The sequence below is a fragment of the Phoxinus phoxinus genome (assembly GCF_949152265.1).
Source record: "Phoxinus phoxinus genome assembly, chromosome: 3".
NCBI classification, from domain to species: Eukaryota; Metazoa; Chordata; class Actinopteri; order Cypriniformes; family Leuciscidae; genus Phoxinus; species Phoxinus phoxinus.
Genome location: NC_136878.1, coordinates 4,946,670 through 4,970,883, shown reverse-complemented (window position 1 = coordinate 4,970,883; position 24,214 = coordinate 4,946,670). Strand labels below are relative to the sequence as shown.

Sequence of the window (24,214 nt, the reverse complement as noted above, 5' to 3'; positions counted from 1 at the left end):
GAAGGTTTGTGGCTGTATAAGGCGACTTAGTCTTGTGACTGCAAAATCATTGCAAAGAACCATTTATAATTGGGTTTTTAGCTTTGTTATGACCCTGGGATTCATATCTTTTTCTCTGCGCAGTTGAGATGTTGTTATTTACACCTGGTATTAAACAGTGGTGTAAAGTAAATATAATGTATGTATACTGTAATACTGTACTTAAAGGGTTAGTTCACCCAAAAATGAAAATAATGTCATTAATGACTCACCCTCATGTCGTTCTAAGCCCGTAAGACCTCCGTTCATCTTCGGAACACAGTTTAAGATATTTTAGATTTAGTCCGAGAGCATTCTGTCCCTCCATTGAAACTGTATATACAGTATACTGGCCATGTCCATAAAGGTAATAAAAAGATCATCAAAGTAGTCCATGTGACATCAGTGGGTTAGTTAAAAGTTTTTGAAGCATCGAAAATACTTTTTGGTCCAAAAATAACACAAAATAAGACTTTATTTAGCATTAAATTCTCTCCCGGGTCTGTTGTCAATCTGCGTTCAGGACTCCGCAGTGACGCTGCTGACGGAAGACGCTGATGACGTGTTATCTGGTGCGCCCGAGTAGGGCTGAACGATTTTGGAAAATAATCTAATTGCGATTATTTTTACCAATATTGCGATTGCGATTTAATATGCGATTATTTTTTAAGCTCTTTATCTTTTATATTATTCAACAAACACAAGCAATAAATCATTGTAAAATATGGATGGGAATCTTTTTTTTATTATTATTAATCTTATTAATAAAACTTTTAATATTTATTTAATGACATATGTAATTATAAGTAGGCTACTTTTAAAAATAATTACACATTACAAAAACTAAATTAATACAATTACATGTTAAGAATTTTAAATAGGCTATATAAGCGAATAGCTTCAAAACATAAAAGCTATCAATAACAGAGGGGAAAAAACATTACAAGCAATAAACAAAGAGTGCTTTCAGTATTTAAGAGTAGTCTGAATGTTTTCCACTCGAGCTGTGATGTTTCTTTCTCAGTTTAGATACGATAAGCTGCTTCACACTAATGCACAGATCTCTTTTGAAATATAAGATGTGGTTTGTCCTGTCTGTTTAATACAGACATAATTGACTGTTTAATTAATTTCGCGTCATAAACGCATTTTGAGATGCAGTACATTTACGTAGACAGAGTCGCTCACAGCCGCATGAGAGCGCTCTTCATGAAAGCGGCCGTGAGTATTTGAAATTGAAAGCAGCTTTTGTCGATGGTTTTCATATTTTTATTTTTAATTAATGCCAACTGCATTCCAAAAGACATATGATGCCTTTATAGAGCATTTGTAAGGAAAATACAGGCGGGCGGGACCGCGCACTACTAGAGTAACATCAAGTGCGCGTATTTTACAGCGAGTGCCATATGATCTTCTAGTCAGTGCAATGAAGCCCGCGAATGTCCAATTCGCTTCAACTTTTCCGAACTGTATGAAAGACTATTTTTCGGAAGGTTCGAATGTGTGTGAGTGACAGAGGAATTAGAAGCCAGCAGAATATTGTGTATAAAGCACACGCAGCGTCATCACGCATCTGTGTTTAAAACTAAGCTCAGACTCGATTCTGAAATTATCTGAATCCATGCAGAATCGTTGAAGAGAATCTATAACACAATCACATAAATTAAACAAACTGTTCTTTCCTGTAGCCTATGGCAGGCCTATTTGCGTAGCGTGCCAAGTTGATGCTTCATCTGCAGTGCAGACTGCTTTACTATCGCGTGTCACGTGACCAGTGTAATCGCAGCTTCTGCGATTACAAAATCGCGTTTCATCATATCGCGATATTATCGCAAATGCAATTAATCGTTCAGCCCTACGCCCGAGCTTCGTTTACAGTCTGAGGGAGACGCACGCTATATTCAAGCTATTCTACATTGTTTGCGTGCATATCATTTTTTTAATGGTGTGTAAATGTGCATGTCGCGGATAAGACACTTTTACAGCGTGCGTTTCCCTCAGTCTATAAATGAAGCTCGGGCACACCAGATAACACGTCATCAGCGTCTTACGCCATCAGCGTAACTGTGAAGGATTGACAACAGACCCGGGAGAGAATACAATGCGGAATAAAGTCTTATTTTGTGTTATTTTTGGACCAAAAAGTATTTTCGATGCTTCAAAAACTTCTAACTAACCCACTGATGTCACATGGACTACACTGTAAAAAATATTTTTATTATTTGTAATCACAACTTATTTTCCTTTGTCAAATCAACTTAGATAATTAATGTAGTTCAGATAACACAATATTTTGAGTTTCTATTGATTAAACCAATCTCATTCATTGCATTAACTCAATTGTTTAATTTCAATGAACTCAAATTTTTAAGGCAACCAGGTAACTTACTTTTTTAAGTTAAACCAACAATATTTTTTTACAGTGTACTTTGATGATCTTTTTATTACCTTTATGGACATGGCCAGTATACTGTATATACAGTTTCAATGGAGGGACAGAATGCTCTCGGACTAAATCTAAAATATCTTAAACTGTGTTCTGAAGATGAACGGAGGTCTTACGGGCTTAGAACGACATGAGGGTGAGTCATTAATGACATTATTTTCATTTTTGGGTGAACTAACCCTTTAAGTATCTTATTGGCTACTTTGTACTTTGAAGATATTAGCAACTTTAACTCTCTACTTGACTACATTTTTGTATAATATGTACTTTTCTGTGTGTATTTCTGCTACAAAAGTGATATCGCCATCTACAGGGCATTGAAGGTACTATATATTGTGCGTTTTACCCTTACTCGCAGAAACTAGTCAACAAGGCTACTTTACGCGAGTATGTTAGCAAGTTGCTGAATTGCAGATGTTTCATATACGAGATGAGGACATGACTGCAACCAGCGATGAGGCCGAAACCAGCACGTCCAGTGCAAGTAGACTTTGACTCTTTCAGTTTACTGTCAGGGGTTTTACCCCTGTAGTCGATAATTTTATCCCTTAAAACTCATCTTTGATCACTAAATGACACATTTAAAGTTTTTTCCTTGAAAAAAAAAAATCTCCACGCCTTAAAATAGCTTGAATGTAACTCGACACCCTTGCATTTAGTATACGACGTGGTTCTATGAATATGCAAATGAGCCCCGCCTCCACTCACTCACAGCAGCTCAGAGATCCACTCGTTGACGATCATACGTTGATCTGATTGGTTACAAGGTAGTTTGTGACGTCAGAAACACCAGCGATTTCAAGCCACGTTTTTGAGACTGCCTTTGGTTCACTGCAGTTCTAGGAGAAAATACTCAGCAATGGTGTTGACTTATGAATTTGCACATGGTTTGTCTTAAAGCACATTAAAAACACCAAATAGACATATAAACAACATTAAAAGCTTGATTTTCACCACAGGGGGACAGGTTAGACCTTTTTAAAGGATATTGGTTTACTTATGGCCTTATGTTGATTTCATTAACTTTCACAAACTTTCATTAATAAAAGTTTATAGACTTTTAAGAGGCTGTTTTATCAAACCTCAGTTTTATTTCGATTGTTTATGTCTCACTGTTTCTTGTTTATGTCTCTTGTTGAGGACTAGTGCATCTTTGAGCCTACATTTAGTACGAGTAAAATACTGGATTTCACCTGCGAAATTTCACGGAGCAGCAGGTAAATGTGACCGTACCTTTCAAAACGTTTGGGGTCATATTTTTTTCTTAGAAACTAATATTTTTAATATTCTGCTTTGATGCATTAAATTAATAAAACGTGTAAAGACATTTTTAATGTTACAAAGATTTTTTTGAACTTTCTATTCATTAAATAATCCTGTGGTTTCCAAAAAAATATTAAGCAGTGTAACTGTTTTCAACATTGATAATAATAAGTGTTTCTTGAGCAGCAAATCATCATATTAGAATGATTTCTGAAGGATCATGTGACACTTAACACCGTGTCCTAACTACACGCAAAGCGACGTGCGATAAAATGCCTCTTTTCCATGTTAATGTCATAAACAGCCGCGACATGCGAGATTCTATTTTAGAAACGGTTTCTCACAAACGCAAAGTGTGGCAAAGATAATCTCAGGTAATTTTTATGTACTTTATTTAATATTGAAATCATTTAATCTGATTTTGAATATCATTTAGTGCTCTAGCTTTGTAGCTGTAAAAGCAACAATGGATAATTCACCTCAGATCTTGAAATTAAACAAATGGAAACAAGAACGTTCAAACTGTGATCAAGCAAGTGTATTCTTTGACAAAGATTGATTTAGTAACTCAGCAGCCTATGTATTTTTAATTATGTTTAAATGGTGTAATATTTGTGAATTTGATTATGTAGCTACTTATCCAATTTCTTGCGAGTGCCGTCAAGATTATTCTCTGGTGCCGTGCACTCGCAGCGAGACTCCGCCCACACGCTGTTCTGATTGGCTGTGGGTTTTGATTGATTTTGACGAATCTCGCAGTCGCGTCGCGTCTAGTGTGGACAGACACATTATTTGTCGCTGGAATCTTATCGCATCGCGTCTGGTTAGGACACGGTGTAAGACTGGAGTAATGATGCTGAAAATTCAACTTTGATGACAGGAATAAATTACATTTGACAATATATTACAATAGAAAACACAGTTTTGAACTGTAGTAATATTTCACAGTATGACTGTTTTTTATGTATTTTTTATCTAATAAATGAAGCCTTGGTAAGCAGAAGAGACTTCTTTCGTCTACCATTGGTCAATCTAAAAGGATGGGATATGAGGATGTAACATCGTTCTTTAAAAGGTTTCATTCCAACCCTGTTACATCTAACTTTTTGGAGCCTTTATTTTAAAAAGTGCAAAATGAATCTGTTTTGGTCTCTGATGTAGTTGATAAACATGCAAGCAATAAAAACAAGAGTCTTCCATGATTTGCCACTTCACTAAACTCTAAGCATGGCGTCTTTATACCGCGCATGGCGTGGCGTGTTTCTCCTTCTTTTCCCTGCTGTCTTCTCTTTCTCTCCTGTCTCGCCTCACTTTGGCGTCTCTCTAAATATATCTCGCTGTGTCTACCTTTCTCCCCGTCTCTCTGCTCGCACAGTCTTGTCCAATAAAGTTAGCCATGCTTCACCAATCCAATCTGACACACTTTTACATAACAATTCTATCTGCAGCATGCGCCCTCCCTTCCCAGACACAATTCAAAGCTTTCTCCATGAATGAGTGACTGTAATGCAGTATTAACTGAGCATTTTAACTCTGAATATTAGATGTGTGTGGTGAATAGCATATGCTGAAACTGAAATGCACTCCTGTCTTTGTTGAACACCGGTGTGGATGCATCAATGCCAACCTCAATGAGGACTCAAACATTTTCTCTTCACAAAGCTTTTTGGCTCTTTTCCCACATCCCATAGACATACAGTATCGATTAGAGCTGGACGGTAGAGATTCTGCTATACAGTTTATGTCTGTGCCATCATGTTCAGTATTGTAGACCACTTCATTAATTGTAATGGGAGTGATTTAGTTTTGGTTTATCATAGTGTGACGCTCTCATCCAGTGTAGAAATGCTAACCTGTAAGACATTTACATTGTCTTCGGATGTGGTTTAGACAGTCCCATTTATAATGTATTAACTCAGATCAACTCAAGTGTCACATAATGGGAAGCTGTTTTTGCACTGATGCCATCATTTATAAAAAATGTATCTAATCTTTTATCTGATCTCTAATCTTTTATGTTATTGGTAATTGTATACAGTTTGACATACCGGTATATATATATATATATATATATCACATACATTATTACCACATTGACAGCTTCTAAAACGTAAAACTTTGTTTATGGAATATTTCAATAATGGAATTAAATTTTATTGTATTAAATCAATGAGATAATATATACACGTATGATATATATATATATATATATATATATATATATACAAAATATAACATATATAAGACAAATATTGTATTATATTTATATTGTTAATATATTTGAAATGTTACATTTTACTATATAATATATATATATATATTAAATTACAAAAACAAAACATATATAGGCCTATATATATATATATATATATATATTATTATTTTTTTATTTTTTTTGTAATTTAATATATATATATATTATATAGTAAAATTTAACATTTCAAATATATTAACAATATCGAGCAAAGCGTCAGTTCTGGCAGGTCACGTAAGTCAAGCTCGCATCAGTGACTCTCAGCTCATCCACGTGTTCCTATAGGAATGCGACGCCTATCACTGTACACATATATAAGCTCCTTCAGTATTATCAGCAGCTATCATGTTTCTCGAGAGCGTATTACCCTCCTCCCTCCCCAGCTCCACCTCCCGCCAGTCAGGATTTGCCATTGTGATTCCCCTCGAATCAGAATAAATTCTCGAATTATGTTGTACTTTAAAATACTTGTTTTAGATGCTGTCTATTTTGTGTGTCTGTGCATATACATATATACTGTATACATTACTGTTTTTGTAAGTAAGGCAATTTAGCTACGACTTAAAGTTAAAAGCCAGACGATTATTGAGCATTACTTGCTCTAAAGAGCTCAGGGGACGCTTGTGAAGTCTTTCATAACATTGATATGTTTGAGTTATGATTCATTTAGATGCTTCCCAGCCCAACTGCGTATGAAGCGCAATATGCACGTGGAAGACTGAGGGGGGTTGAGGGGGGTCAGCGTTCCTGCCACTACGACACACTGAGCATTAAGAAATGCTGGATTCATTAAACTGTCACTGTAAATCTCTGTCCACACAGACAGAGAGAGAGAGAGAGAGAGAGAGAGAGAGAGAGGGAATGTGTGAGTAGAAAAGAAAGCATTGGGAGTGCTGGAGGAAAGAGAGGGAGTACAAAAGAGAGGGAATCTGTGATGGAAAGCAACATAAATTATGGAAATAAAAGACAGAAAAGGAGACAGTACTGACCTTCAGTTCTTAGTTTTATCTTTGGTTTATTTCTAACTACTATTGTTTAATTAATGTTACTTCCCTAATTTATTATTTTTGTTAAATTAAGTAAACTCTTCACTGTTAGGCTATCATCTGTTCTTTTGGTTTATCAGTATGTCATTTATTTATCATATTCTGACAAAACAGCAGCATATAATTGGCCAATATTGGTGAAAAAATGTATTTATTTATTTCACTCTCTGTTTGTGGTGCAGAAATGTAGTGCATACATTTTTAATATTGCTTATTCTCTGTATCATTGTTATTTTTCATTATTTTAGTTATTAGTGCCGCTTGCTAAGGTTCATATTAAGGATTGGCCGATTTTCGTAACTTTTAAAGCACTTAGGTGTGCTATTTTTTATTTAATTCAATTTTATAATTTATTTAATTTAATTTTGTGTTTAATTTCATTTCATTGTTTAATTTTCACCTTTAATTGTTCACAGCTTTCGTGCAATACTTTGGCAATGTGCAGTTTTATCATTCCATCAAAGCACATGAAATTGAAATTGAATTGAAAAGGAAACCTGAATGCAGTGGCACCGTGTTTTTCTCGACAAGAGACCGGATAGAATAGAACAATGGGATGCCAGAAACACAAACAGTCGTGTGTTTGGAAGAGCTGAAGGATGCGTGTCTGCGGGCAGCAGAGTCAGCCTGAGACAGCAGGTTATGATCCGAACACCAGGGTGGCTCGTGTTCTCCCTCACCTAATAATGTGGAATTATCTGCACAGCAGAATAAGTACATCAGGGAGTCTGAGCATCAGCGCTTATGACGCTAATGAGGGAACAAGATGCACAGTTGTATCATATATCATAAACTCTGATGATAAAGTTATTTTTCATTAGTACTTTAGAGACAAGGTGCTTTAGAGAGTTTGCAGCGTGCCCACGCAGTGTAGGTGGGCTCAATGAGTTAACAATGTTAGTTTAAAAGAACAACATGGCTTTGTTGCAGCGCTGTGTGGTGGACTAAAGCCCCCTCTCTGTATTTTCTTATGTTTTTAGTCTGATGTAAATTCATGTTGCATTTGATGTTTACATGGTTTCCAGGTTAAACGCATATGGAACATCATTAATACTTACAATTATTATAATATTACTATAATGCACTATACATTACCATTCAAAAGTCTGAGGTCAGTATGACTATTTTTACAAAAAATAAAAATAAATTACTAAATCCGTGGCAGTAAGGCAGTAAATGTGTAATGGCAAATAAATGCTGTTCTTTTGAACTTTCTATTCATCAAAGAATCCTGAATATATTTTTTTATCACAGTTTCCACAAAAATATAAAGCAGCACAACCGTTTTCAACATTGATAATAATCAGAACTGTTTCTTGAGCAGAAAATCTTCATATTTGAGTGATTTCCGAAGGATCATGTGACACTGAAGACTGGAGTAATGATGCTGAAAATTCAGCTTTGATCACAGGAGTAAATTACATTTTACAATATATTACAATAGAAAATATTGTTTAGTTATTTTAAAGTTATTTTAAATTGTAATAATATTTAACAGTATTATTGTTTTTGTGTGTATTTGTATATATAACAATATTCCGTAAATACTGTATTAAACGTCACAGGCACGGAGATGCAATTTAAAAAAAAAAAATCAGAGCGAACAGGCCGATAAAAAAACCCCGCCGTCCCAAATAGTCATTTCAGGATTCCATTTCTCAGAGGAGCCCAAAACACAATGTAATTTTGAGAAGTTTTCGTTTCTGTGCGAGAAAAAACTTGTTTGGATTTGGACAGGATTAGAATCACAAAGTATGTCTGAAACATGAGTTCACGTGGCATCCTCTGGGAAAATGGCTCTGACAAAGCAATGAGCCAAAAAAGCATATTTCTTACTTCCCAACCGTTATCCGACAGAGTTAGTTTAGAAAAAGTAGTGATTTAAGACATTATTCCATCAATCCATCAATCCATCCATCCATCCATCCACCCATCCATCCATCCATCCATCCATCCATCCCAATGTGAGTCATTCATCCATCCATCCATCCCACTTTAAGTCATCCATCCATCCATCAATCCATCCCACTTTGAGTCATCCATCCATCCATCCATCCATCCATCCATCCATCCATCCATCCATCCATCCATCCATCCATCCATCCCACTTTGAGTCATCCATCCATCCATCCATCCATCATCCATCCCACTTTGAGTCATCCATCCATCCACCCATCCCACTTTGAGTCATCCATCCATCCATCCATCCATCCATCCATCCATCCCACTTTGAGTCATCCATCCATCCATCCAACCATCCATCCATCCATCCATCCATCCATCCCACTTTGAGTCATCCATCCATCCATCCATCCCACTTTGAGTCATCCATCCATCCATCCATCCCACTTTGAGTCATCCATCCATCCATCCATCCCACTTTGAGTCATCCATCCATCCATCCATCCATCCATCCATCCATCCATCCCACTTTGAGTCATCCATCCATCCATCCCACTTTGAGTCATCCATCCATCCATCCCACTTTGAGTCATCCATCCATCCATCCATCCATCCCACTTTGAGTCATCCATCCATCCATCCATCCCACTTTGAGTCATCCATCCATCCATCCATCCCACTTTGAGTCATCCATCCATCCATCCATCCATCCCACTTTGAGTCATCCATCCATCATCCATCCCACTTTGAGTCATCCATCCATCCATCCCAATTTTGAGTCATCCATCCATCCATCCATCCCACTTTGAGTCATCCATCCATCCATCCCACTTTGAGTCATCCATCCATCCATCCATCCATCCCACTTTGAGTCATCCATCCATCCATCCTTCCATCCATCATCCATCCCACTTTGAGTAATCCATCCATCCATCCATCCATCCATCCATCCATCCATCCCACTTTGAGTCATCCATCCATCCATCCATCCCAATTTTGAGTCATCCATCCATCCATCCATCCATCCATCCATCCATCCATCCATCCATCCCTCTTTGAGTCATCCATCCATCCATCTCAAATTGAGTCATCCATCCATCCATCCATCCATCCCACTTTGAGTCATCCATCCATCCATCCATCCATCCATCCATCCCACTTTGAGTCATGCATCCATCCATCCATTCATCCATCCATCCATCCCACTTTAAGTCATCCACCCACCCATCCATCCATTCATCCATCCATCCATCCATCCATCCATCCATCCATCCATCCATCCGTCATCCATCCATCCATCCGTCATCCATCCATCCATTCATCCATCCATCCATCCATCCATCCATCCATCCCACTTTGAGTCATCCACCCACCCATCCATCCATCCATCCATCCATCCATCCATCCATCCATCCATCCATCCTCTAAAAAATGGTGGGTTGTTTTAAAGGGCACCTATTATGACATTTAAAATGTTCCTAATGTTGTTTAGGGAGTCCCCAACAACAGTTTTACATGCATGCAATGTCAAAAAACACTTTAGTTGTCGTATAATATGCATTTATTTTTACCTGATTTGCTCACCGACTCCCAAATGATTCGTTCAACGACTCATTTTTCCAAACCCCTCCTTTGTGCGACGCTAATCTGCGATTGGTCAGATGACCCAGCAGTGTTTACAGAGATAATACTTATTGTTTAACGCGGAGTACAATGATGCTTTTATCAATTAAATCGTGTTAATAATGATTATAGTCCACTGCTTTGTAGTTTGTAGTAAAAAACTAAAAATAAGATAAATAATTTAATGTTATGTTAGCGAGCATAGCCCAGAGTTCATATTGTAAAAGCACAATCAGTCTTTATTTGCATTAGCCCGATGCATAAACATAACGTTTTTACAAAAAAAAAAAATGCAGTTACGTTACTACGAGGTATTATTCTATTCTTTAAGACAACTCAGAAAACAACGACAAACACTTCACATATCTCAATACAATTGTCATTGAAGACCTAGAAGCTAAACGGTGCTTACACAACAAACAAAATAATTATTAAGCATGATACATAAAACATAAAAGCAACAATTATTAATAACACTTACAGGTTGTGATACGGAGGAGGAAGCTGATGCAAATACACTTGGAACTGAACCTTCCTTCAATATCAGTCGGCTCGCGAATCCAAGTTTGATTGCATTTAAAAAGCAATCGTCTTCAAAATGACGCGAACAAAGCACAAGGCTCGGACTATACTTCTGTGGTATAGTTATATGAATTGTAGCCACTTAGTCTTCAAATGCTCCTCCTTGGGCAGATGAAAAAAGTTGGCTTTTGAGACGCACTTCAGAACACAGCGTCTCGTCGCCATGATATTTTCCCTGGCCTTGGAGCGCAATAAGTGGGCGTATCGTATTCAAATAACTTGACAAGTTGACGTCATCTAGTCAGAGAAAAAGCTTCAGTCTTCTAACGGTTCATAAAAATGACTCCGATTCGACTCTTACTTTTGAAAGACAATAACTTTATTTATACTACAGGGCCGTTGAATGCTTGAATCTGATTGGTTGACGAACGTTCTGAGGTGTGCAATTATATTCAGGGAACCGCACGGCTAAAGTAGTTCCAGGCAGGTCTTGACCTCATTACAGTTCCATATCACTTCGCGTAGTCAACTGTAATAACGGACAATACGATACAATTCATAACAAGGGAAACTGCAGCCCATGCGCTTGATCTGCAATTTTCAATGTCCTATATAATCAATAAAAAATTAAACTGAATATTTAAATAAATTGATAGTCCTGTTGCACGGGTTTTCGTAATTATTGAAGATAATATAACAAATAAATAAAATTGATAGACCTATACTTGTTAAAAGGGCTTTGTGTTTCATTTATTAGTCTTCTAGTCTACTGTCACTAGAAAAAAAAGAATGAACGAATTAATTAAAACGAATTGAATTAATAAATAAATAATAATATTGACGCACATGCTTCTCTCTAAGGCCGGTTATGAATGTAATTTGATACTTATGAGTCATGACTAATCATGCACGCGTTTTCAGCGCGTTCAGTCGGTTCACAGCGGTGTTTAAAATCTGCTGCATTCACAGTCAGAGAATGTTTCTGGTTGTTAAGTGTGTCCAGCATTACTCTGCTATCAGTGGCTCAAACCTCCGTTACTAACTCTAAAATGACGTTTTGGAATTAGCAACGGAGCATGGGTTTAGATGCGCAAGGAATTAGTCCTACATACAAGAGCGTTTTAATGACAAAAACTTTACAAACGTCTTGAAATACATAATATGAACAATATTTCGAGGTGTGGTAACTGTAGTATAAGCGGAATAATTGACTCCAGACCGTTGAATTATTATAAAAATAATGCACACCCGAGGTGTAACGGCCACTCCGCTTCGCGTCGTGACCGCATTACCACCTCGGGTGTGCATTATTTTTATAATAATTCAACGGCCTGTCGTCAATTATTCCTTACATACGGTGCACTTTCATATTTCAAACTTTGCAGGATGTTTTTGTTCACTTAGATCTATGTTACACACTACATGAAAGGTAAATTTCAAAATTCCATAATAGGTGCCTTTTAACCCAATTTTGGGTCAAATATGGACAAAACCAAATGTTGGGTTAAAAATGTAGTTAAAAAAATATAACCCAATGGCTGGGTTTTTCCATATTTGACCCAAATTAGCATTTTTCAACCCAGAATTTTTGTATATACAGTAAATGTGTAGTATAAAGATTATTTTCTTTGTGGATGCACTCCTCAGAGAAAACAGCCTTGCTTTGTTGACGCCGTATGCTGAGACATTGGGTAGCGGAGACCGTTCTGAACGGCAGCGTTTCCTGCTCCGTCGCGGGTGCTCTGTTGATTCACATCACATCCAGAGGCCTTGACGTGTCACAGCCAATCACATCAATGCTGTGATGTGCCACAGGATGAAGATGAGGATGAGGAGGAGGTTGTGGTAGTGGAACACAAGCGCCCGAAGGCTGCAGCTCTCCTCCCAAACCCCTGTCGAGCATCACAGTAATCATCAGTAATCCTAATAATCAAGCCTTCTCCGTGACCAACGGGGGTGTTACCATGAAAAAGATGTTTCCTGCAGGGAAAAAAAGCAGGTAAATAAATATATAAATTAAGAAGAAAGAAGTACCTAAATTAAGAAGACAGACCCTCCCGGGTGTCCCAAAATAGATGTGCAATGTAGCTTAATATTTCCTGAGACATGGCTAGATCCAGCGACCTACTCCGAGACAGCCGTGTCAAGATCGCTTGACTGTCTCGCTTCTTTCTTAATAAAGCTGTCCGAGAGCGTTTGGCTTTACGTGGAAAGACAGCAACATATGCCGTCTCGGCTCTCATTTACTTAGGGCTGACATTGGATTGGAAATTTCATTTGAAATGTACCCATTTAGATCTGACGGGTTGTGACAGAACCGCTGTTTGGATGGGATTGGTTTTCTAAAAGACATATGAATTACAGTTATTAACATAGGATGTCTGTCATTTCATGTACTATTGAATTGGGATCTTTGTATTTAGGATTAATATGAGAGCATAGCCAGGATTTAGAAGTTATGGGATGCCTTATAGATGTGTGCATACTATCATTCAAAAGTTTGGGGTCAGTAAGACTTAATAGTTTTGAGTCTTTTATGCTCACCAAGGCTGCATTTATTAGATCAAAACTATGCTAAAAGCAATAATATTGTGAAATATTATTACATATTGAAAAAAATGTTATTTATTTGAATATAATTTATAATGTAGGCTAATTTATTCCTGTGATTAAAGGATAATTCCGGTATTTAACACCTTGAGTCTATATTGTAGTTTGTTTTGGATGAACAAGAGTGGTGGACAACATTTTTTTGACAATGGTTCCTCTCTCGAGTTTTTGACTATAAAAGAATTGGCCATGGACCCATTTAACATTGGAGTCAATGGGCATGTCCGAAAATGTCATTAAAACAGGCAATAATGTTCGTTTACAAAACTGTTAAACTCACCGAGTGATTAATGATGTTAGTTGATGTTCCAGAAACAAAAAGTGTTGCGAAATACAGTTTCTGTCGTGTTTTATTCGTCATTTTGTAAAATCCCATTGAATTCTGTTGAAGGACTAAGTGCTCGTTAATATAAATGCGCTACCGGAAACGGAAAGGGGGCTGTTTACATTTGGTCGATGTAGTCTTTTTGCTCGCTTCCGTTTCTCATAAGGCTAGCGAGCAGAGCAACTGTGCTCCGGGAGAGTAAGCGAAATAAACAAACAAAACCTTGAAAATATTGAGAGACGTGACCACTGACCAGTGCAATATGAAGTTGAACTCGACTGTGACCGTGAGTGTCCCGCGAGACATAAACATCGGTTATCGCCATCAAGTGGTCGGGAGTGTGCTAACGCTTCAGATTCAAATATTGAGCGGAAGTTACACGGTTGTGAAGTGTCTGAAAAAATAGTTCCACTATAGCAAAATAAACGGATTGGAATCATATATTGCGACGATATATTGTTTATAATCATCAATGAACATCACTAACCACTCGGTGAGTTTAACAGTTTTGTAAACGAACATTATTGGCTGTTTTAATGACATTTTTGGACATGCCCATTGACTCCAATGTTAAATGGGTCCATGGCCAATTCTATTATAGTCAAAAACTCGAGAGAGGAACCATTGTCAAAAAAATGTTGTCCACCACTCTTGTTCATCCAAAACAAACTACAATATAGACTCAAGGTGTTAAATACCGGACTTATCCTTTAAAGCAGAATTTTCAGCATCATTACTCCAGTCTTCAGTGTCACATGATCACTCAGAAATCATTCTAATATGATGATTTGCTGCTCAAGAAACATTTCTGATTATTATGAAAGTTGAAAACTGCTTAACACAGTAGTCAGCGTTTGAAGTGGATCAAAACCTTTCATTAAAGTTATACATGAATTTTGAACAATACCCGTTCTTGTCGTAGGACAACTTTTATACATCTTTTTGATCCACTTCAAATGTTGACTACTGCATTTGTGGAATCTGTGATGCATTCTTCACAGGATTATTTGATGGAAGTAAAATAAATTTAGCCTTAACTACGGTATTCTACGAAGGTCAATATAAAAGAGAAGCATTGTGAAAATAAATAAATATTATTCCAACATAATTTCCATCATAACAAGTTTAGATTTCTCAGAGGTGCCCAAAACAGAAGGTCATTTCTGAGAACTTTTAGTAAAAACTTGTTTGATTCGGACAAGATTAAAATCACACAGTGTACATCTGTGAAAAATAGAGTTTACGTTGGCATCCTCAGGGATTCGAGTAGAGCTTTTACAGGGACCGACTCATTAGTAAAAAGCATCTTTTAATAAAATCTCAAAGCGAATACAACATTAAAGAACACATCCCTCTTTTTGTCCTTTATGAATGAACAATGATGAACCGCAAACACTGTGGAAACCGCAATCCCACGATTACACCTGCCCTCTGAATTTTAATTCAGAATCCCACACTTCTTCTCAAAAAACAACCAAGTGTTTCCTAATTAAATGTTCTGGTTATGCAAATGATTCATCCAATTTAGGGCTTCATTAAATAATTGACTTCTCTTCTGGGGAACAACTTCCAGACTTGCAGGATAATTGAGGGCAGTTCCAGGAGAGCAAAGGGACGGCGAGTAATCCATTCTGCTCTTCATTCCAGTCGCTTGATTACGTTTTCGCCGTCCTGTAATCTCGCATTTCTCATCTCCTAAGAAATTCTGCTGGCCTGATTTGGGAAGTGAAATGAAAAACAATTAATATTATCAAGTGTGAAATGTTTGGCTGTAATTTTGTTCTTAAAGTGACCTTGCGTGTGGCCGTGGCTGGCAACAGTTAATGTGTCCAGGTGTGCGGCTCAGTGAAGCTGTCACAAAGCATGCGAGTTAAAGCTGCAAATACATATTCAAATGTATTCATAACTTATTTACACAGAGTGAGCACATTATAAATGCTAATACACCCACATGAAACACTGCCTGATTTTTTTGTGGTTGCTGTGAACAACTACTAAATGGTTTTGATGGAAGTGTAAAGCTTGAACGGTGTATTGTAATGTGACTAAACTAAATGCATAACAGCAAGTGTTATTTACCCGACATGCAAAAGAACATTTCTCAATCTGGCGTCTGCGCCAGGATGAATCACACATGGGAGCATTTGAACTTCCGGATAGGGCACGAATCCGCCACTGGCGTTGAACTGAACGTAACATTTCATCATTTGCAGAAGCAAAGCAGAACTACATAAAACCGAAGGCAGCAACTAAAGAAGGTGACACTCTTTTACTGAGTTCAGTCGAGACCGAAGTCTTGTTTTGCTTTTGACTTTTTAAAAACAGATCGGTTTTAAATGTTGTTGTATGAGCTGCGTTCGAAACCGTTGTTCGAAACCATTTTACTTAAGATGTTACACTTTTTTGGCAACCGTAAACAGCTGACAGTTATGGAGTATATTAGTTTGTTAGTGTCACATGAATAAATCTAACTATTTGTTGAATGCTATGGTCTTTCACAATATCGTTGTTTCAGAGAATAGCCTGAATAGTGATATGAGGCATAAGAACACCCAGCCTGTTGTCACTTATTGCTTTAATAAGTAACAAACCTAAAGCCTGAAACATACTTTAAAGGGGTCATGAACTGCATTTTTAAAAATATTATTTTATGTTTCCCTAAGGTGCACTTATAAAGTTAGCATGGTTCTTACATTAAAAAAAAATCATCATTTAAAAATAAAAGGCCATTTTCTAGCCTTTTAACCCCTCTGCTTTGAACGCTCTGTTGGAAGGGGCGTGTCTGCTGTGAGATATCCACTGCTATGATTGGCTAACAAATTTGCATATGAAAATTTGCACCACATTGGTGGTGGTTGAGGAGATTTGTAAAGCGCTTTGAGGTCTCAGAAAAAGCGCTATATAAATGTAGCGAATTATTATTATTATGAAATAAGTATTACATGTGGAACTCTCTCGAAAACTTTTACTACGTTTTTACTATTACAGCTACCGAAAAGGGTCGATTACAACATAATATTTAGATCTACTCCTGTCGCATGATGACAGACATCTGTGGAGCGCATGTGAAGTTCACCATTTAGTCACTGGCTTGATTTACTGACACTTAAACAACAATAAATGATTTTGAAAGAAAAAACGTCTGACTGCAAATGAACCATTACATATCAAAAATCACTGATCACAGATTAGGCATTAGAAGTAACACTGTTACTTACATGTTGTGGCCTTACTGTTGGGTCCATATCTTACAGTAAAAGTCTGTTTGCAAAGCCTGCGCCGAAATTGCGACAGATTTACCACAGAATCCACGGTGAAATGTACCAAAACAAAAAAAACAATGCTCCAATGAGACATTCACATAGTTGAAAAGATATAGCCATTTTCTAGCATTTGGATCCTTTGGAAGGTAATGTTATTTTTAGTTTCTTGAATTGGAATTGAATTTGAATTGATTGATCAAAAACAGGATCTAGAATTACAATTTGAATTTGAATTAAAGGAAGCAGAATTGCAATTCAATAAAAATGCTAAGAAATTCATATACAAGTGAAGTGTTTAAAAATGAAGCTTTACAGTACTATATGTCAGATATGATTGCATTATGCACTTTGTGTTATTTGATTACTTTGAAATGAAAATAACATTGGAACACAACTAATTAAACAACATTGAGGGGGTAATTTATTTCAAGAATTTGATCATTATATTTTAGAACAAATGTATGCAGGGTTGAGGAGTGACTAGTTACGTGTAATTAAATTATGTTATTAAATTACAAAATGAATGTACAGTAATTGTATTTAGTTTTATTACTGAAGTCAAATGTGTAATTCAATTAGTTACTAATCAAATTAAAAGGAAATTGCTTTGCATTGATAAAGTAATCAAAATAAAGTAATCTAAACCACATTTATAATAGGTAACTTATAATAGTAAGCAATTACATTTCCAAGGTAACCTTCCTAACACTGAATGTATGTGAGATTCAACACATTCTTTCTGCTGTGTGACTGTGTGGAATTTCTTTCAATTGCCATGAATTTAATTCCACTTCCTGTCATTCCAATTTAAATTCAACTTCCTGTGGGGCGGAGTCAATTCAATTAAAATTTAAATTCTGAAATTCTGAATTTTGCACAAGCCTGGTAGAAGTAGGCGTTGATCTGATTCTGCAGAGGCGGTCTTTCGCCGCACTATTAGGTCATAATATGACAAACTCCGAAACGAGTCGTTTTCGGAGCTTGGTTTCAATAAAGGCTGTTTTTGGACTAACAAGGAAGTCTTAAGTTCTGAAACTGGAAATCAAGGAAAATTTTATATCTCACATCATGACCCTTTTAAGCAAGCATGTGAAAGGCAGATGCTTTTAGCTACCCAAGCTTGATTTCATGCATCATTGCATTTCAAAATGTGTTGCATTCTCAGGCGCAGCATTGCTGCAAAGGGTGCTATAACTATAGTCTTCTTTTACAATCAGTAAAACATTTTGAAATTTGGGTTGCAGATGTTAAATTTAAGATTAATTTCACATTTAAAAGCATTCAATTTAACAAAGTTGATGCATTCACCTAATTTGACACTGCAGCTGTTGTTCATTTATTCTGTTCAGTCTGTTCTGTACAAGCCCCCAATTATCAAGCTATATTACTTTACAATTGCTAAGCTGTACCAAGCCAGATTGATCTTTGGGCTACATGGAGATAACAGGTTAATAATGGAGCATGTTTAGCCTTTTGTCTGAGGCTCCAGTGGTGGTTGAACCTGAAGAGCTGCGGTAAGAGATTTCAAGAGGAACCCGTAGTTTAGCTGAGTGAGAGGCAATCAATGATGGCTTGATTACCTACATAAAACTAAAGGTGTAAGGTGGTAGTTTGTGCTTTATGCTTTTTCCTGTGAACCTCTGTGCTCAATGGCCTTTTGGCATTATTTGAAAGTAAGTATGAAGGACACACTATAAGGCATGCAGATATTAAGATATAATAAACGTTACTATCATGATTGTCTGCAAAGCTACTTTGAAACATTGGCTTGACTTGAACATTGAATGTGTGTTTTGGCATGCAAATGGTTATTGAGTTTTTGCACTGCTTCTGTATTTTGTTAATTAGGTTTTGTCTATGTTCAGAATAGCATACCAACATATTAATTCTACTATCTCTGCAGTAAGTAGTATGTATACTGTGCATAGTAAACACATTTTCTGTATGCAAGGATACTTGAATGACCAATTATTATCCAAAATACATTGTGCTCAACTTGACCCTCATTTCAATGTGATGATGAATGAACCCAAAGTAATATTTGCTACTTTTTTGACACAATATTTGATTGACCTGCTAAATTTAAGTAAACATATTTATTTTTCATATTTGGACAGTTATCATTATTATGATAATGATATAAAGTGACAATGTTTAAAATATTGGAAGGAGTCTTTCTCTTTTTCTTGCAGTAAATTTAAAAATTAGTATTCTTGTGTTGTACTGTAAGGAAACATTTCAATTAATATTTAGGGTTTATCAGCCTTTCTTATTTTTATCATTAATTATATCTTACACAATGACAAGAAAACAAACAGGATGTAAATAAAGAAAACTAATTCCATCTTTAAAATGTGTTTAAACATTTAATATTGTAATACTTTAAATATAAAGTAGATTAAGACACTGGGCCCTATTTTAACGATCTGAAACGCAAGTATCAAACACGAAATGCAAGTAACTTTGTGGGCGGAACTCAGACTGCAAATCTAAAAGGGGTTGGTCTGAAGTAGCTTCATTATTCATAGGTGTGGTTTGGGCGTAACGTGAAATAAACCATTCAGAGCGTCATCTCACATTCCCTTTAAGAGCAGGCGCGCTTGTTCAATGGTGGATTGCTATTATAATGGCGGATTTGCCAGCGCACGCAACGTACATGATGGTAAAGGTCTTGTTTCCTGGTTTTGACAGACAACCCACTTTGTCAGATGTCCTTATATACCTATGTGTCTTGCCACTGTTGATCAAACAAGTTTGATCCGTCATTACTACAATTAGCCTGATTAATTTGGGTAAATGTGTAAGCTAGATTTATGCTTATTTCTTCACATATTCATGGACACCACAATGATTTCCCTCATGTGGAAATATTTGTCCTTGTAATTATGTATGTTTTGCAAAAATATGAACTGTTGCGTCTGTGTAGATCAGAGAAGCAAAGTTGTGCACACACTACATTATGGCCAAGCATGCGCCCTTAAAATAGCATCTAAATAACACGTCTTTAGACTAGGTTTTTCCTTGTCTGTGGCGGTATTGTTTTCTGAAACTGCAAAATAGCTCCAGGGAACGTTTGCGTCAGAACACGCCTCCTCTTTTCGCTGAACCACCCCGGGAGTGCAAGTTCATTCCCTAATTTACTGACGTGCGTCTGTGGAGGGAAAAGTCTGCTGTGCGTGGGGTGCAAAATAAGAATGATACATGCGTACAAAGTAATTTGCTCTGGGTGCAAGATAGGGCCCACTGTATATTACAGTGACATCAAAATGTACTGCATAACAAGAATGATCCTGTGATAAGAAATTAACTATTTCTTTCAAAATATGGCCATAGGCTAATTAGATTGATAAAGGACATATACAAGAAATCATAGTGGAGGGTTGTGACATGCTAGTAGTTTTGTTGAGTAAGATGTTCTGTGCTATGATTCAATCTGACTGATTCCCCATCTGATGCAAATACGTGTACCACAAGACACGTACACAGACATTTAACATCCTTTCATGACTCAGCGGACTGTGATTGTCTGATCACTGACAGAATGCAGTGCCTGGTAACAGTGACAGTGTGATAGAGTGTGTTCAGAATTCCCTGAGGCGATCAGCTGTCATGCTTGTGCCTCCATGTGCCAGGGGGGTTGCTTAAAGACAAGCCAAGTTAATTAGCGTTGTCAGTCTCTACCCCTGAATATCTCTTAGTCTGCCCCCTCTGAGACACCACTGAGTTAAACACCAGCCCCAAAGCCACAGGCAAGCTAAAAGTACTCTCAATATCTACCGTTGTCATACATTTGACCCTACACTATTTCGTAGACTGCCTCACCAGAAAAGGAAAGGAGATCAAATACTTGATTTTTGAAGGGGACTTATGAAATCTTAGCTTTGTTGAGGCTTTATACTTGAGGAATCCTACGTAGGTATTTCTGTATGTCCTCAGGTTCGGTTTTACGCTAGAACAAACTTATTGTGTGTGTATGTTTTTGACAAAGTAAAACATGATTCAGAAATACAAACCTTGATTTCGGGACATTACTAAATTAACTGTCCTTTTTCTGTGTTTTTACCTTGCTTAGATGTTCCAGTTCTGTTCCTGTCAAATGAAAACGATGAAGTGAACGACACAAGCAAAGAAACTCAAGGACAAATGTGAGAGATAAAGTCAACTTAAAAAGATGCATTGCCCAGTCCTGGCCTGTCAAGATGTGCTACACCAGCGAGGACTGCGCACACAAGCTTTGAGTTGGAAAGTAGGGCATTAAAGGTGTCTGGATATCCTCTCACTGGTCAGCCTGAAAACTGTATCCTATTAACATTTTATTCGCCTTGATGTTTTTAGGACAAGCATCCGTGAGAGCTATGTGACATGAGATTTTCCTCTTGGCTATGAAACCATGATGCAGACTTCTGTGACATACTCGCAAGCCCTACCTGCCAAAGGTTCATGCTCTTCAGGACTTACACAAAGAGAGTTTCACAAAGGTTGCTCATTGAGTGTTTAAGTGCCCCTGTGGACTAATGGGGCTGAAGCTCAGGATACAACCAGTCCCTCTTTTGCATATAAAGACACTTGCTTATAAAGACTCTTTGTGCCAAAACCAGGACCTACTCTGACAGCATTACCACAAAGACTTAAACAGAAACCCTCAGTCATGTGACCTGAGGAAAGGACCAGTCACATGCTCTGCTGCCATCGGCTGGTCTATTTTATTTTATTTTTTATTTTTTGTTACTGCAGCATTTATCATGTTCAGAGTTTGCCAAATGTCAAATATACTGTGTGCTACAACTGAATTTTGTATCTAATTAATTGTTTATTCACATTTGACTTTTGTGAAAGCAGACAAAAACCCTACACAGTAAAAATTTATATCTATGGTCCATAAGCTACTCTTGGATAACATGGTGAGCAAAGAGCCTAACCATTTGCCAACTGTTCACAGCCACAGCAATGGCAACCCAGACAAAACACCCACAACCGTGACTGTGCGCTCAGTGCTCCTCAACCGAAACTCTCCAGATATTGAAAGCAGACTTAAACGCAGGCGAAGCCGCACGCAGCAGGTACGCTTTAAAGATTTGGAGGATGATGATGCGTCTAAGGATAAAAATGAAAAGGTGAGGAGTAAGAGTCCAACAGAGGTTCCAAACTGGCAGAAAGAGTTAACAAATGGGCCCTCGCTGGTGGGAGCGGTCCGTGGGGACATGGAAAAGACAATTGGTGCTGTGACAGCATTTCTGAAGAGAGCACCACCGCACCCACTTACCCCTGGGCCTACCAGACGCTGCTGGGTCCCAACGCATCCATGTTCGCTCACACTGCCGCTGCCAACTCAGCCATGCAGGAGTACAGCCATCCAAACCTCACCCAGTTTGCAGAAGCCTCCCTCGCTCTCGGCCACACAGACTCGCAGTCACAGCTTGGGGGGAGGCTGGGATGACGAATACTCCTCAGATGAGTTGACCGCACAGGTCTACATTCCACCTTGTAGATCACGGAAGAGTCCTGTCCAACATTGTACCCCCGCTGAGCAATCAAGGTGCCAGAAAACTGAGGACAATCAAACTGCCTCTGTGGGTACAGCAACACAACCTGCGCCACAAAAACAGTCTAGAAGGAGAGGGAGAAGGAAATCCTTAAACCGAGCAGCAAGTGATCCTGGGAAACATGAGCCTCCTTGTACTTCTCCAACTAAAACTGTGCACAGAAGTCATCAACATTCTAACCAACCTAAGAAACCCACATCCAAAGCTGTGGCACACAGAACTTCGTCAGATATCGTGCCTCCACAGCGTTCCCCCACACCCAACACAGTTCATAATACGCAATGTATTGTCTCTTCCACACAGACTGAAGCTAGCAGTGATTCAAAAATCCAAACTGTCCCAGACAACACAACCTCTTTGCAAACAGCCGAGGTAGATCCTGCATCTTGTCCATCTCACACTCCACCAACCACATGTCCCAAAGAAACATCACAATGTTGCCCACCACAGGTTGCTACAGAGAACATAATTTTGACCCCCACTGTACTTGAGCCTTTGTGCACTACCACAGCACAAGTCATGTCCACTGACACCACACACGGGCAATCATGCATGTCTCCTACTGAATCTACAGGGCGTTGTTGCACACCTGCTATTCAGACTACGGAAAATTGTAAGACTCCCCCAATACCTGATTCCCAATGCATGTCAGATACATATACAGATCCCACAACTCCTGCTCAATCCAGACCCTGTTGCCAAAAGCTGGAGGAAACGATTCCATGCTCCAGCAATGCTGGCTTCAAGACAACATCCTGTTCTCAAGGAGCACCCGCAGTTGCCTCTACGTTCACATCCACACAGCCATGCCAGAAGACTCCAACACAACCCATGGCATGCGGTAACACCTCAAATCAACCCGTGTACTCTGTGATATCTCCAACTCAATCTGTAACTCCTATTCAGTCTGTGCCACGCTGTGAGATTTCTAATCAGAATGAGCCATTGATTAGGACCCCTACCCTTCCTGTACAAACAGTGCAATCTCCTATATCAGCTACACACACCTCAACACCTGTTCACCCCACATTGTCTTGTAAAATTCCAGTGCAGTCTATACCATACTGTGTCAAAGACAAACCAGCAACATTTGGTTCTCCTACACAACCTGCAGCATCTCATAAGATTACTACACAAACCCTCCCTCACAATTTGATGTCATTTCCTCCCGAGCCAACCTGTGCCACCGCTTCACACCCTGTCTCACACTCCAAAGGCCCCATTGCAGCACACACCATACCTATTGCACAAACTGCAGTACATTGCATTTTGGATCAACAAAATGTGGCAACTCATGTGACTCCTTCCATACCAGTTCTGATTTGCAGCCCTTCCACACAACCGGCACCAGGTAAATTTTCAGTTCGAATATTGCCACACTGCAACTCAAGTATGCAAA

The 24,214-nt window shown here is 38.0% G+C and overlaps 1 protein-coding gene across 2 annotated transcripts in view; it reads left to right on the top strand.

The window, feature by feature from the left end:
• The window catches only part of LOC306996112 (uncharacterized protein), a 111,900-nt gene that overhangs the window by 9,654 nt on the left and 78,032 nt on the right, over positions 1-24,214 (top strand). For both annotated transcript variants that reach the window (XM_079608252.1, XM_079608251.1), the window contains exon 2: positions 21,345-24,214. This exon is cut by the window's right edge and continues 898 nt beyond it. In XM_079608252.1, the coding sequence (XP_079464378.1) occupies positions 22,144-24,214 (2,071 nt within the window). In that variant the 5' untranslated portion in view covers positions 21,345-22,143. The remainder of the gene's footprint in view (positions 1-21,344) is intronic.